At 43.2% G+C, this 15,302-nt stretch overlaps 1 protein-coding gene across 2 annotated transcripts in view; it reads left to right on the forward strand.

Moving 5' to 3' along the window:
• The window catches only part of RASSF6 (Ras association domain family member 6), a 32,486-nt gene extending 17,804 nt beyond the window's left edge, over positions 1-14,682 (forward strand). For both annotated transcript variants that reach the window (XM_034772810.1, XM_034772811.1), the window contains exons 4-11: positions 416-567; positions 3,267-3,358; positions 3,828-4,018; positions 6,432-6,533; positions 8,568-8,619; positions 9,737-9,855; positions 9,948-10,045; positions 11,794-14,682. In XM_034772810.1, the coding sequence (XP_034628701.1) occupies positions 416-567; positions 3,267-3,358; positions 3,828-4,018; positions 6,432-6,533; positions 8,568-8,619; positions 9,737-9,855; positions 9,948-10,045; positions 11,794-11,869 (882 nt within the window). In that variant the 3' untranslated portion in view covers positions 11,870-14,682. The remainder of the gene's footprint in view (positions 1-415; positions 568-3,266; positions 3,359-3,827; positions 4,019-6,431; positions 6,534-8,567; positions 8,620-9,736; positions 9,856-9,947; positions 10,046-11,793) is intronic.
• Positions 14,683-15,302: the final 620 nt, after the last annotated feature.

The raw sequence follows: 15,302 nt of genomic DNA on the forward strand, positions 1-15,302 counted from the left end.
AATCCACTCCATGATTGCAAAATCCAGGCCAGGACTTAAGCAGACCCTTTTTGGTGACTCCAGCACAGACTTGGTTCCTCAGTCTGTGAGCTAGAGTGCCAGGGTTGTCTGTGCCTGGGCTCTCCTACCCCAGCTAACTTGAATCCAGCTGGGGTGGGTAAGAGTAGCAGTGAAGACAGTGCAGCGGGCGTTTCAGAGCGGGCTAGTGAGTCAAGTACGTACCAATGGTCTGTGCTGGGCTTGTACTAGCCAGAGGCTACCCCTTGCTGATACCTTCATTAAAATGCCGGGACTAACCATGTGACAAGCAGGACTTGGCTCTTATCTCAACTCATCCTGCAGCTTCACATGGAACCTGATTCCCTAGGCCCATCATAACACTGCACTCTGTGTGTTTTTTGTTTTTTTTTTCCAGCCAGAAGGCAGCAAACCAGTTATCGAAGGTATCCTGGCTATTTTTTGGGGAGTACGTTGTCCCATCTGGTTAAAAATCCAAGATGAGAAGCAAATTCCCCCTTTTGTGACTCTGAGGTCGCCAGAGCGTGTGGGTTTGCTCCCTAGTAAAAGGTAATATATTAACTTCTGTAAGCCTCATGCAGGCTGATGTTTCCACAGTCCAACTGTGAAGATAAAACAAAGACGACATTTGCACACCAGATTCTATAAAGGCTCTACCTGGCTTTTGCATGGTGGAAACCCGTGTCATTTGAGCTTGTTTGGCCTTGTGACAGCTTCTGCAATGCAGAAAGCAGACACTTTTTTGTAATGAATCCAGGCTTTAAAGTGAGATTTAAAAGTAGTTACAAAAATCAATGACAAAAAAGGCCCAATCTCCTTTATGGGCTACTTGCATACCTGAGACGGGGAACTCCGCATGTGTGAACTGAATTCCCACTGCATTCTGCAGTTATGGTCAGGGAATGGCACATTCGCTTCCCTCCCCTCGCACCAGCAGATCCCCTGAGACAAGTGAAAGCTGTGTGCTTCCCCCCGAACCCTAAGCAAGAGCCCTGCTGGTAGGGAATCCTCCTCCATCCCCAACCCCTGAAAGGCCCCTTTGGGAAAAAGCCAACTGAATCAGCATTAATTTAACCCACTAATGTCCCACAGGTTTCAGGGTATCGAAATCACAGAGATCATCTGTCCCTGCCTCCAGGGCATAATTCTCAAATACAGCTGAGCAACCTGATTTTGGTAATTTTCCTGATGAACTGCTTACAATGCCATATGGCCCATCTGTGACTTCTAGCAGCAGATATCCCCAATAGCTGGAGATGGGGCACTAAAGAGGGAGGGTTCTGAGTTACTACAGGGAATTCTTTCCCAGGTGTCTGGCTGGTGGGTCTTGCCCACATGCTCAGGGTTCAACTGATTGCCATTTTTGGGGTCAGAAAGAAATTTTCCCCCAGGTCAGATTGGCAGAGACCCTGGGGTTTTTTGCCTTCCTCTGTAGCATGGGGCATGGGTCACTTGCAGGTTTAATCTAGTGCAAATAATGGAGTCTCTGTAACTTGAAGTCTTTAAATCACGATTTGAGGACTTCAGTAACTCAGCCAGAGGTTAGGGGTCTATTACAGGAGTGGTTGGGTGAGGTTCTATGGTCTGCGATGTGCAGGAGGTCAGACTAGATGATTACAATGGGCCCTTCTGGCCATAAAGTCTATGAGCCTATATCCAGAACAGGATTTTGTGTTCGATTTTTAGATAAAACACCAGATACTCCTACTTTGCTCCATGTAGTACTTTAAAAGGGTAAGGCTGCATGTCTATCAGAGAGGTCACGGAAGTCACAGATTCCGTGGCTTTCTGTGACTTCTGCAGCGGCCAGTGCTGGCTCAGTGGCTGCCCTGGGCCAGCCACAGCCGTTTGGGTGTGGGAGGGGGCTCGGGGCTGGGACAGGGGGGTGGGGGTGGGCAGCGCTTACCACCGGCATGTCCCTGCAGCTCCTAGGCGGAGGGGCAAGAGGGCTCCGCGCGCTGCCCATGCACACAGGTGCCGCCCCTGAAGCTCCCATTGGCTGCAGTTCCCGGCCAATGGGAGCTGCAAAGCCAGCACTTGTGGCAGGAGCAGCGCGCACAGCCCCCCTGGCCGCCCCTCCCCTAGGAGCTGCAGGGACACAAGAAGCCAGGTGAGGAGCCTGTGAGCCCCGCCAACCCTCCCCTCCGCGCCCCCCCCAGCACAGGTCCCAGGCCGTGCACTGCTGCCCGCCATTCCCCATCCCCCAGCACCAGCAGGGGTCCCAGCCCAGCACCCATGGACCGCTCCCCCAGAGCACCCCCGGCTGAAGTTTTAGTTAGGAGTATATAAAAGTCACGGACAGGTCACGGACCATGAATTTTTGTTTACTGACCGTGACCTGTCCATGATTTTTACTAAAAATACCCATGACTAAAACGTAGCCTTAAGTATGAGCAATCCACTTGATGATATGATCGGATTATTCTTCAAATATAGTTTCTGACACTTTTTTGCCATTATTTGTTGAATATATTTTCATGCAAGTTGTTTACTGCAGTATTTGATCAGTGCTGTAGTTGATCAAAGACTATTTATCAAAAAATTGAATGAATAAAGGAATTATTTATAGAGAGAAAGTTGGGTCTGTGGTTAAGGTACTTCATGGCATTTAGGAGAGCTTGGTTCCCACTGGACCACAGCTGGTCCCAGTTGGGCCACAGATTTCCTGTGTGACTTTGGACAAGTCTCTTGTAATTGTTTTATTTATATTATCACAGTGTCTAGTAGTCCTAGTCATGGATGAGCACCCCATTGTGCTAGGAGTACAGATCTCTCTGGTCATCAGTTCCCCATCTGTAAAATTGAGATAATGAGACCTCGTTGGCCGGTTTTATCTATATAGAATATAAGCTCTTCAAAGCAGGAACTGTCTCGTACTGTGTTTCTGCACAGTGTCTAGATCATTGGGACTTTCATCTCAATTGGGACCCCTACATGTAACTATAAAACCAATAATAATAAAGTGTGAATAATTTGACACATTTTTTCCATAGTTGACCTGTTCTGCTTAGGCTTATGAGCAACCTGTGGTGCCCTTGGTCCCACAATTCATGTTTAGTAAAACATGATATTGTGATGTGCTAGAGTTACCTACTTTATACCATCAAATTAAAGACTCTAACATGACGTTTACAGTTCTGAACAGGAATAGCCATCTGTTATGTGATGCTTGGCTGGAGCCTAAACTGAATTCACCTCAATTAAAAAAGAATATCAACCTGTAAATACATGCTTGATCCCTGTTTCAGGGGGATGATGCGCTGGGGAGAAGTTCATAATCTCCATCACATTAGTGAAGAGATACCAAATTCTTCAGAAGAACCTCCAAACCGTGAGGAAGGTCAGTGTTCTTTATATATTCATCAGAAAGCCCTCTTATGTGGCTGCGCTAGTACAATTGATGACCCAATTTAGCCTCTGTCTGTGGAGAGGAGTATTAAGAGACCTCTTTCCCTGCTTCCAGTTGGGATATTTAGACACTACTTGAATACACTATAATAAATAGTAGTGATGGCAATACATCTATCTGCTCATTAGCTATATAGCAATCAGCCCATAATACTGAACTATACTATCTCTAGGGAGATTATCCCCAAAAACTGAATGGAACGACATACTGTTACTTGCGGCCAGTTCAAACAGCCGATAACTCTATGACTGCTTTATGAACACTACTTTATGAACACCTTTGTACCAGCACCACCTATTGGCAAACAGCTATAGAATTGATGCTGCAAGCAGCACTGGGCTGTACTAAAAGGGAGGTGGAGTAGCTCTACACAGTGCTGATGATGTTTTATTTTGTCCAGGTTGCTTCTCTTATGAGAGCAGCACCCTGAAGCCAAGGAGGGTGCCGGAGCTCAACTCCCTGACCCCTCACAGAACCAGAACCTTGAGTGATGCTGCACAAGTGAGGAAAGGGGCAAATTCCCCCACAATAGCCAGAAAAGACGTGGAAACGCACCGGTTCTCCATTAATGGGCATTTCTACAACTACGAGGTGTGAACGCTCTCCTGTGTTAAGTTACTGTGAATGCGGCAGAGAACTGATGGGGTGAAATGCAACTATTTGTTTATGGCTTGATTCTGCCCTAAGCATCATCAGGTGAGGTGTGGCATGAGAGCCCAGCAGCCCAAGCCTCCGGAGAGCTCCCGCACAGTGTGCACTGCCGTGTCTGCTGCACCGTGCTTGAGGACCAAGCAGTGTCCGACCTCCCCACTCTGTGTCTGGCTAGCTCGACTGGTTGGTAAAGAGGGGGCATGGAGTCATCGCTCTGCCCTCACCCCATCCCTCCTTCCCTTTTCCCAGCACCTAATATTGCTGGGGATGCTGTATGCACTGGTCTGTGTTTATGTCAGAGAAGACAGGCCACAGAAGTCTGCCTTGCACTTGGAAGAGAGGTTTGGGACGGTCCTTCATTCCTGTGGGATTTTGTTCAGCAGCCTTGGACCAGCCAAGCTCTGTCTCCTGCAGAGGCAAGCATTAACCTTATGGCAAATGGTTCCATTGTGCCTGAGGAGCAGACTGTCGCCTTCACCCGAGAGCTTTAATCGATCTTTTAGATATCCTGAGCCCAAACCATTGAGCGCCTCAAAGCAAAGGGCCAAGACTTTGAACCTGACTCAGTGGTCTCTGGGAAGCCAGCGTAGAGAGGAGGGGACTATGCATCTTTACTGAGATTCTGGACAGTACCTGTACAAGGCCCTGCCCTCTTAGGGTGCCCTGGCTCCCTTATGCATATCCACATGGGCTGACCAGAATCTTTCCCAGATGTGTTTGCTGACTGGAATAGCCCCCTGAGATATACCTCCCAGTTTTACAAGGTCAACAGCAGTCATGGGACTTATTCCAACATGCAGAACTTCAGCATCATCTCACTAATTGTAATTGTTGTATACTACCTTAAAACATTTGGGTTTTTTTAATGCTTTACTCTTGTTTGTTTTTACCTCATTAATTATTTTTGCCAGACATTAATTTAAGGTCTGTTATCATAGGCTGTGACACAACAGGCACATTTGCTTCAATTTCCCCTTTCAGAGTCCCAGTAAATCCACTTCAGGCTCACTTGATTAAATAATCCCCCTGCTTGGGGCCAGTTTATTACCAAAACCCAGTTCATTGATTTTCCCCCAACAAAAATTCCAAGCGCAGCCCATTTCCCATAGCCCCCATACCTGGTCCCTTCAACTGCGCTGTCCCACCAGTCTCTCTGCTGAAAGTCCTTCCATCGCCCAGTCCGGTGTCTTCCTCTTCTGCCACACCTAGGGTCCTCATTGGTCCTCTTCTGCGAGGATGGCTAGCCCAGCCCTTCCAGCTGGAGTGCAAGCCCATTCTTCCCAGCAGGAACCCCCCAGCCCCTCTGCTGGGAGATCATCTTTACCAGGGGAGTGTCCCTCACTCCCCCAGGTCCTCTCACTGTTCCCCTGGATCCAGCTCTCCAACATGGAGACATCAGTGAGTAATCCTCTCTGGTGCTCCCCTTGCCTTCAGTCCTCTCCAGCCCTGGCTCTCGGGCTTGGGGAGGTCAGCCGGCAAACCCCTCTTACTGCTTTCCTTGCCTTCAGGCATGTTCCCCCAGGAAACACCTTCTGGCTCTGGAAACTGTCAGCTTCCCCTTTTCCTGACCTCATTCGTGTCTCTCTCACTGGGTGTCTCCAACTCACCAGGTCTTGCTCTCATCCTGGTCTCTTTTGTCTAGGGTCAGTTGCCTTACAGTCCCAGGTGCTGCCCTGCCCTTTTAATTGGCTATATTGGGAGCCCCTGCTCTGGCACAAGGGCTCTGGACCTATTTCATTCCCAGGGACCAGGCACACTGTGGCAATCTTTACATACAACAAGGTTTTAACCATACTCTTTGGCCCTACTGAACTAAGCTACTTTCAGAATAGAATGAGCCAAATTCAGCACTCATATCTGCTGGGAAAATGCAGACTAGCTCCATTAAAATCAGTGGAATTACCCCCAGAGTTAGTGATATAACTGAGATCAGAATTTTGGCCTATTGTTTTTAGTGCTAAGAAATAAAAACTATAATACAGGATTTTGCAGTAGAAATGCTGTCATAGAGGTATAACTGTAGTAGCTCAGAATATCTTCATAATATTCTAATTAATTTTTTTTATAGTCTTTCTTCCTTCATTTTTAAGAAGCTAGAAAAAAAACAAAAACACAAGAACCACACATTGGATAAGTCTGTTCACAGAAATATGTTTCACTGAAAAAAATTGGGACTATTTACCAGGCTTTTAAAATATGCAGAAGTAGATTTCAAGGAGCAGACAATTTCAAGCAAAGAAGGACTAATAGACGCAGGTTGCATGATGTACCGTATTGTCCCAGAATGATTTTACCCCAGTATGTTTTCACCAAATTGGTATTAATGTCACATTTTCTTGCTCTTGTTTTTTAGACATCAGTTTTCACTCCAGCCTTTGGATCAGAAACTAAAATAAGAATAAACAGTAACATGAAAACAGGAGAGGTGATAGAGCAACTGCTTCAGAAATTTAAGGTAATTCTCTTTGTGTGAGCACACACACAAAAATTGAATTCTGGAAAAGATAACCAGAATATAGAAATGCCTTCTGTTGCCAACTGTATCTAAGGACAGAAATATTATGGAGACTTGCCACAAACAGAAAGTAGACCAAATGAAGGGTGCTATTGCTGCTTTTAAGGAGGAAGGTAGGTTTTATTTTCCTAAGGCTTCATAGGTGTTTTGAGACTAGTGACAAGTGTTTGATGCTGTCGTTACTCTAGTTTCTGGAGCAGGAGAAACTAGAGAATGACTTCGTTATCACTACATTTACAGTAAGGAAAGCGGTACTATATCTTCTGCTTTTCCCAGACAAAAAAGCTAATGTATTGCTTTGTGCGTGTGACCATGTCTCCCTCTAGGGACAAGCCCTTGCAAATATGATTTGCTTATAACTAGTTCATCAGCCCACGCCAGTCAGGCTACAAAATACATTTTGAAAACTCTTTTTTACTTAAACCTATATATGTTTATCAGTCAAGGACAAACTGTGATTTGATTTAAATGTCACAACTCACTCTCTTCAATAGCGAAAGAGGCTCAAATCTTGGTATAGCTAATAGTGCCTCCTGAATCTGCCTTGTTACCATGGCAATTTACCACCCAGGAGTCACTTTATCAGGGTGTTGCTGTGGTAACCACTGTTTGGTGCAGTCATAGCAGGATTGTAGCAGTTAAGCCCAGGCTGCAGGGGGTTTGTAGAGGGCAGGGATGGGACCTGCACCCTGTGCCTTCCCGGCCTCAGTCCCCATGGGCAGGCCCCTTGCATGAGGAGCCAACGGTAGCAACTCCAGCTGCCTGGTGTGTTTGCTGCTGCTTCCATATAAACAAGGTAAGCTTTTAATAGCTATTACATTGGGCAGGGTGGAAATAAATATTTTGTGATTTGTGCCTCACCTGCAAAATAAATAAATAAATAAATAATTGCCAGCTTCCGCTGCTTAGAGCAAAAGAAGTTTTCCTTCAGCTCAAGTGGCAAGACGTGTGTTTTAGTGAGGAAGGTCCCATGTTCAAACCTCACTGATAAAACATGGCATCTGAATGTATGCAGCCAAGGAACATTACAGGTGCAGAAAGGCTATTAAAAATAGACTAGAATAACCCTTCCTTTGGAAGTGACGAATTTGGCCGACTGTCTTCAGTCAAAACTCTCATACGTTCTCATAACTAACATGTGCCACTAGCCCATAGCTTCTCTTATACTTGAGTGTTACATAAAAAATTGCCAAAAGAACAGTTCTAAATTATTGAATATAATCACCTATCTGCAGTTCTTGCCATTTCAGAATCACTTTATACTGGATATAATTAATAACAACAATAATAGTGCCTAGCTTTTATATAGTGCTTTAGAGCTTTCTAATCTGTACAGGACCCTTAAGTGTGAAGTCAGTGAAATGCAGTGGAACATGTTGTGAAATGAAATGCTAAAAGGAGAACGTGGACTATTATGAATAATACCCATAACTAGTGTGACTACAGTTTCATAAGACCCCCAATAGAGAATAAATCATGAGTTAGATGCAAAAAGGACTAAGAATTTTGTAGTGTTATTTAGGCAAATGGGTGGTAGTAAATCCAAATTCTCTACTGCGGTGTCTCTACAGCTGGCAAATCTGATTGTCACAAAAAGATTTGTATGGAATGTTAGTGTTTCCAGGGAAACAAGACAGTAGTGATCCATTACTTTTTTGTGAGATGATCCACTGTGGTGATCCATTACTCCTTTGGAAAGTACAATGGTAGTTTTATTAATTACATGGTAGGTGGGGGCAAAGGGAAGGAAAATGGTACCTTAGTGTGAGACATTATTCAAAATCCAGAATCTTTAAGGATGCCACACCTACTAATTTTTCTATCTACTATCAGTACTGAAAGCCCATTGTGATTTAAGACCACAAATTTCAGGTGCATCTCTGATATCCGCTGACAGTTTAATGATGGGGAAATGTAGCATATGTGAAATCTGTCACTCAGTGCATTGAGTCAATTTTGGTTTTTCTTTGCCAGATTGAAAACAGTCCACAAGAATTTGCACTTTATATCATCCATGCATCAGGAGGTAAATAAGCCAAACAGCTTGTTTCTCTATTGCTCCACTTCTGATTATACCTCCAATGGGCTTTGGAGGCTGCTCATACCTTTAACAAAAGGACAGGCATTGGAGTCGTACCTGTGCTCTGCCAATTGGGGATTAGGTTGGTTTAAAACCATTCGTGAAGACCTGGTATAGTCTCTCAGTGGAAAACGGAACTTAATTTATTCATCATATACTTTGTATATATACTGTGTGTCAAGTTAACTTTGTTATTTTAGAAAAAGCAAAAATATGCTTAAGAACCTAACTTCAGATAAAATGCTGTGAAACTCCACTGAGCACTTTGGAGTACAGGGTACCAGTTAAGTTTGTTAGAGGAGGTTCTATTTGAAACCCATAGTATATTGCTCTCAAAGGGTGATAAACTACTTACATGAGGCGGCAACAGCCAAAATCCCTTTCAAATGGTGGCTGTCTGTATACAAGGTCTGCAATTTTTATTCCTGTCATATTTTACATTGGCTTTCAGAATAAGGAAGCTAATCTGAACTCTCAGTTGTCCAGTTTATATTATTGTGCCTTCAGCAGAGAGTTTATCATATCGTTTAGCAAAAATACCCTGCTTCCTTTATTTCATGAGAAAATAGTACATTTCATATGTTAAAAGTAGCATTCACAATGGTTAGGCATACTCTGGACAGAGGGGAATGTATTGATCATTCATGTCAAAATGTGAAAGATAAAGAATGGTTTGCAGAATTAGTCACTGGGATTTTATTAAAGAGAAACTAAGGCTAAAATTTCCAAACCAGTGGGCCTGAAATTTGGCTCCTAAATCCATATTTCATCACCTAAATAGAAACTCCTGGTTCCTTCTCTGCCAGTTTCTATTTAGATGTCTAAATAGAAGTTTAGGGCCCTAATTTAGGACCATATGCTCCCATCGATCGGCATGTGGCACTCCCATTTATGTTAAGGACAGTTGTGCGTGTTAAATAAGAGCAGTGTATGTCCAAAGTATGAAAGTAGTATGTCTAAGCACAGAATTGGCCATATTATTTGGGTTAGGTATTAGTTACTGCTGCTGTATGTTGTGCCACAATATGAACATGCACATCAAGTCATTTGTTTTCCTTCCCAGAAAAGAAAAGGCTCAAGAACACAGACACTCCACTGCTGGAGAGACTTTTACAGGGTCCCTCCGAAAAGATTGCCCAATTTTTTCTCATGGACAAGAATGCAGAAGAAGTTACCAGTGATGTATGTACATCCTCCTCGTCCTGCATATTTCCCAATACTCTTCCCATTTAACACACCTCACTGATGTGCATTTCTTGTGGTCCCCACAATAGGTTGCTCAGTACCTTAAATTTCACGTTCCTCTTCTGGAATCTTTTCTGCACAAACTAGATGAAGAAGAAGAACGGGAGATCCAACAGACAATTGCAAAGTAAGTAGGAGCAAACTAGGTAGGTTTGCTTTATTGGTTTAGTCTGAGAAAATACACTTCATTCAAAGTCATTGGTAGGTTCTACAAAGTAGCACCTATATGCAGCATGGTGCTATATTGTGGCTAGCTCTGCACAGGTATACAAAACTAGAGAGAGGGCGCAAGTAGCCTTTCTCATCCCTTGGGCACACCTGCCAACTAGCAGCCACAGTCTCACTGATTACCAACCCAGTGTGCAAGACCTGTGGATGTCTTCCACTGACAGCTGCACTGGGCACGCTGTCCAGCAGTGCGGGCACATTGCACCCTTTGAATGATGTTGCAGCTCCCATTTGGCATGCACAGCCTCAGTGCTCCCAGAGATATTCTTGCTAAGTCCGTCAGAATGCCTCCTGGGATTGCCGCTGGGCCAGAGCACACCTGCATCACACCCCCACCCAAACTCTCACCCTCACACGCACCCATGAGCTGTGGCTGTAAATGCCAGAACAAATGCTGTAATGTTTGCATAGCACTTAGCAATGATTTGCTAGTAGAAGAAGGGAGGGTCAGTGGTGAGGGGGCTAGCCTGGCACTCAGGAGACCCAGGTTCAGTTCCCTACTCCACCCCCTCAGTTCTCCAGTTGTAAAAGGAGGCTTGTAGTGCCGCCCTTATGAGGATAAATGTATTAAAGCAGAGAAACTCAGACTGAGACTCGGGAGCCCCAAGTGGCTTTTAAATGTGTCTCCTCTGGCTCTTTGCAGGACATGATATTAAAACATTGTGATTTAATTATTAACCAATCAGGATGCTTTTACTACGTTATTAACCAATTGTGGTTGATATAATAATAATACTTGGTCAGTCATTTTGCTGTGAGAATAATGTATGTACATACATAAATTAAATATGTCCCCTGTTAGACAGTTTAAAAATGAATAGTACTATAGTAAATGAAACAACGAATTCACACTACGGTGGCTCTTTTGGGGATTCGTGATCACTAATTTGGCTCCTGAACCACTGAGATCCGAACATCACTGTATTAAAGATTGTGAAGTGTTCAGAGACTATAATAACCCTAATCTAGATAGATATATAACTCAACGCCGCTTAAAACTGCTCTTCAGCTAGCTGACGTGCACTTTCCTGACACCAGCCAAGGATGTACCACAGTCACAGGCCCTTTAAAAATGCAGACCAATAGCTAAGGCTAGGTCTGCACTGGCAATTGAACCACAAAACTTTTGTCTTTCAGAGTCATTAACTCCTCCTCCCCTCCCCGAAAGACACAAGTTTTGCCAACAAGAAGTGCCAGTGTGAACAGTGCTTTGTCGGCATGAGCGGTCTCCTGCTGACAACGCAAACGCCGCTCATCGGGGGTGGAAGTTTTTTGTCCGCAGGAGAGCCAACAAACAGCGGCTACACTGCACGAATTTTAGCGGCACAGCTGTGGCGACAGTCATGTCACTAAAAGATATGTAGTGTAGACACGGCCTAAACAGGTAGAGGACTTGTTACTGAAGTCAACAGAGATATGTCAATTTAAACCAGCTGATGATCTGGCCAAAACAATTTCAGGACAGGGAATCCAGAAAAATTCAGACGTTTTCTAACAACAAAATTGTCCTTTTCCATTAGAATTTTTTTCTGATGAAAAATTTCTGACCCATTCAAATATTTTATTGAACATTTGAGCTGAATTTCTGCATAGTTCAGTGTGTTTTGAAATTATTGCGCTCTCTCTCTCTCTCTCTCTCCCCCTCAGATACGTTAGGGAGAAGGATATCATACGTCAGCACCTTGACAGTAAAACAGTAATAAAAACGGAGACTACTGTATAATGTCACAGCCTGCAGCTGATAAAACACTTCCTCTAAGCCAAAGGAGACTTAATTTTCTATCCCTTATATCCTTGGAAATATTGAGAATGTGCCATAACTGTGACATCTTTAGCACATGGGCCTGTCAAGTGGGGTGGGGTGTGTTGCTGGTGACTGCGCATCTGGGATTGAAAAGAAACTCCACTGCGATCTGAATGGGAATTAAGAAGAGCTGATAAAAACCGTATTGTTCTCTAGCATGGGTACTGCACATTGTGAACACTCATGTAACTTGAAACTTTAGAAAGGAGAAAAGCCAATTAAAAGGGCACAGCTTTGAAACCTGTCCACTTGCACCCCACTAGCCAGAGCATTGTGAAGAGAGAGAAATATCGTAATCCCCCAGATGGAGTAAGAATCGTACAGAAAACTGAAAATAAAGTCATAGGCTGTCTTTGTTTTAGAGAAATTGTTTAGTCTGAGTCTGGGGGTGCTCGTTAATGGATCTAGAGCCAAATTTACAAAGGTATTTAGGCACGTAAGCAGGTGAGGTAGCTAAATCCCATTGAAAGTCAATGGATGTTAGGCACCTAAGTCCCTTCCCTTTGTAAATCAGACCTTTAGTGTTTTAGCTTGAATAAGAAGATCTGAAAAAGACTCTTCCCCTCATGCTTTGTATTTAATCAACTGATTAAAAATAAGAGGTTAATTTTTCACCTGAAACTCCTTTTTAAGTCACTGTATATTGAGCTCTCTCTAAACATGATTACAATTGATCAGTTTCTTCAAGACCCCACCGAGGTATTTTCTTTGGGATAAGAAATGGATTACTTTCCTATTTCCTTGTTCCTTCTTCTTGTTTGGAGGCAGAGGTGGGCTCCGTTCAGCAGGCAAAAATATGTGTAGGCAGTATGAACCCAGTGAGTACCGCTGGGGCAGACTAGCATAATTCACCCATGTCCCTGAGGATGCAGGGCTCAGGCATTGTGTGGCCACAGCGCAGAGTCTGTATCAGTCTCTTCCTTAATATCATTCACTTGGATCACACATCCCAAGCATTTTGCTAAGGCCAAACTTGCCAACCCTAAATAAAGCCCATCTAATTCATAGGAATAACTCCCTGCCCCCTGTTATCATGCTGTCTTTGCCTTTTGTCTTGTGGTTTCTATGTCCCATGCTGAGCTGTCATGTACTTATGCAAATTACACAGGACAAACATCGAGGGGTTGCTGTACCATAATGCACAATATGCTGCCGTAGAACATAGTGGAATAAATTACACAACTATAAATAACCACTTTACTCTTGCTTGAGACATGGTAACTTGGATGGTGCATCAAAAATGAAAAGCACTGGTGTTAATGGGAATTATAATTATTTATCAGCAACTAGTTTATTTTAATGTACAGCTTCTTGTAACCCTGCCTGGGCACTTTTTATTAAGGTGCTTATTTTTTAGCTAAAACTATTCCGCAGTCAAGAATACGTAGTATTAAATATCTCAAAGCTAGAACTGTCCGTTCCTTACGCCAATAAATGCAGCTGCGGTATTTGAAAAGTTTCATTGCCAAGCCTTAAAAAATGGGAAATATGAGCCAAAAGGTTTAGGCTTGTAAAGGGTAGGCCACATTTCAATGAAGTCTGGACCAATTTATGGTTTTGGGTCAAAACCAAGTAAATTAGATGATTGTGTGGTTTCCACCCAAAACCAAGCACAAGTTACAGTTTTAACTGAGCTTCACATTGAGTTTTCAGTTCACTTGAAGATGTAGTGCAATCTTTGGCACTGGTTAGATGGCACTACAGCGTACTTAGGTATTGTTATATTAATGTAACTGGAGTACAAGGCTTCTGACCGATTAGAAATTATACAATTTATTTTATTGTTTTAATCTTAATACAGAAAGGTATTTTTTGTAACTCTGGTCTCTCTGAATGGTTTGTGATGTATCCAGTGCATTATATGTTTGAAAAAATTCTAATGAGTTTTATGTAGAATGGCCTATGGAATTCAGCCTAGTAACTGGTGAGTAGTTATTTATGAATACGGAGTATGAAAATGTTGACATATTAAAATATTAATAACTCAATGACCTTGCTGAGATGTAAAAGCTCATCAATCTACAGGCCATATGGAAAATGGCTGGGAAAAATTCAGGTCGGGTCCAGCAACACCTACATGCACACAGCACTTTAGCATTTGCTTAACTTTAAGTAAGTGCTTAAATCCATTGGCTTTAATTGTTTAACCAAATCAGGCCTAAGTAGAGGGGAGTTTTGCATTTACATAAAAGCTGCAAAATTGGTCCCACTGGAGTGTAAGTGGCTAGATTTAAGGTACTTTAAATCTAATAGGTCTATTTTCAAATAAAATAATCCCATTCCAGTGGATAAATTATGAGAGTAAAAATTCGTCCTTACAAAGGAGGAAAACCGGCTCATATCCAATTATCCTTATTACATTTAAAGTAATGTCTCAATTAAGGGGAAAACTAGTCTGTCTACATGGACCATGGTCACCCTCTCATTGTGCATATTGTTCCAAGTGTCAAATTTATCTTCCATTTGGTGCTGTGGGATCACGAGCAGATACAACCTGGTAGCCCATGCTTTTGTTTTTGTCAGGGCTGATGTGGGGAAAAAGGCTGTAGAAATATAGCCCCTCAGAATGACCCTATCAAGGTATATTCATGTATGTTGGGGCATATGTATCGTTTTCAGAAATCACAGTACTTAGCTTTAATGTGCTGTTCCTGCTTGGTAATGAGCCTTTAAAAAATAGGAGTACTTGTGGCACCTTAGGGTAGGTCTACACTTCCCCGGTAGTTCGGTGGCAAGCAAATAGAACTTCTGGGTTCGACTTATCGCATCTTGTCTGGATGAGATAAGTCGAACCCGGAAGTGCTCGCCGTCGACTGTGGTACTCCAGCTCGGCGAGAGGAGTATGCAAAGTCGACGGGGAAGCCTGCCTGCCACAGGACCGAGGTAAGTTCGAACTAAGGTACTTCGAACTTCAGCTACGTTATTCACATAGCTGAAGTTGCGTACCTTAGTTCGAATTGGGGGGGTTAGTGTAGACCTGCCCTTAGAGAGTAACAAATTTATTTGAGAATAAGCTTTTGTGGGTTACAGCCCACTTCATCAGATGCATAGAATGGAACATCTAGTAAGAAGCGCGCTCTCTCGCTCTCTCTCTCTCTCTCTCTCTCTCTCTCTCTCTCTCTCTATATATATATATATATATATATATATATATATATATATACACACATACTCACACACACATACAGAGAACATGAAAAGGTGGGAGTAGCCATACCAACTCTAAAAGGCTAATTAATTAAGATGAGCTATTATCAGCAGGAGAAAAGAAACTTTTGTAGTGATAATCAAGATGGCCCATTTCAGACTGTTGACAAGAAGGTGTGAGAATACTTAACAGGGGGAAATAGAT

The sequence above is a fragment of the Trachemys scripta genome, chromosome 5 (assembly GCF_013100865.1).
Source record: "Trachemys scripta elegans isolate TJP31775 chromosome 5, CAS_Tse_1.0, whole genome shotgun sequence".
NCBI classification, from domain to species: domain Eukaryota; kingdom Metazoa; phylum Chordata; order Testudines; family Emydidae; genus Trachemys; species Trachemys scripta.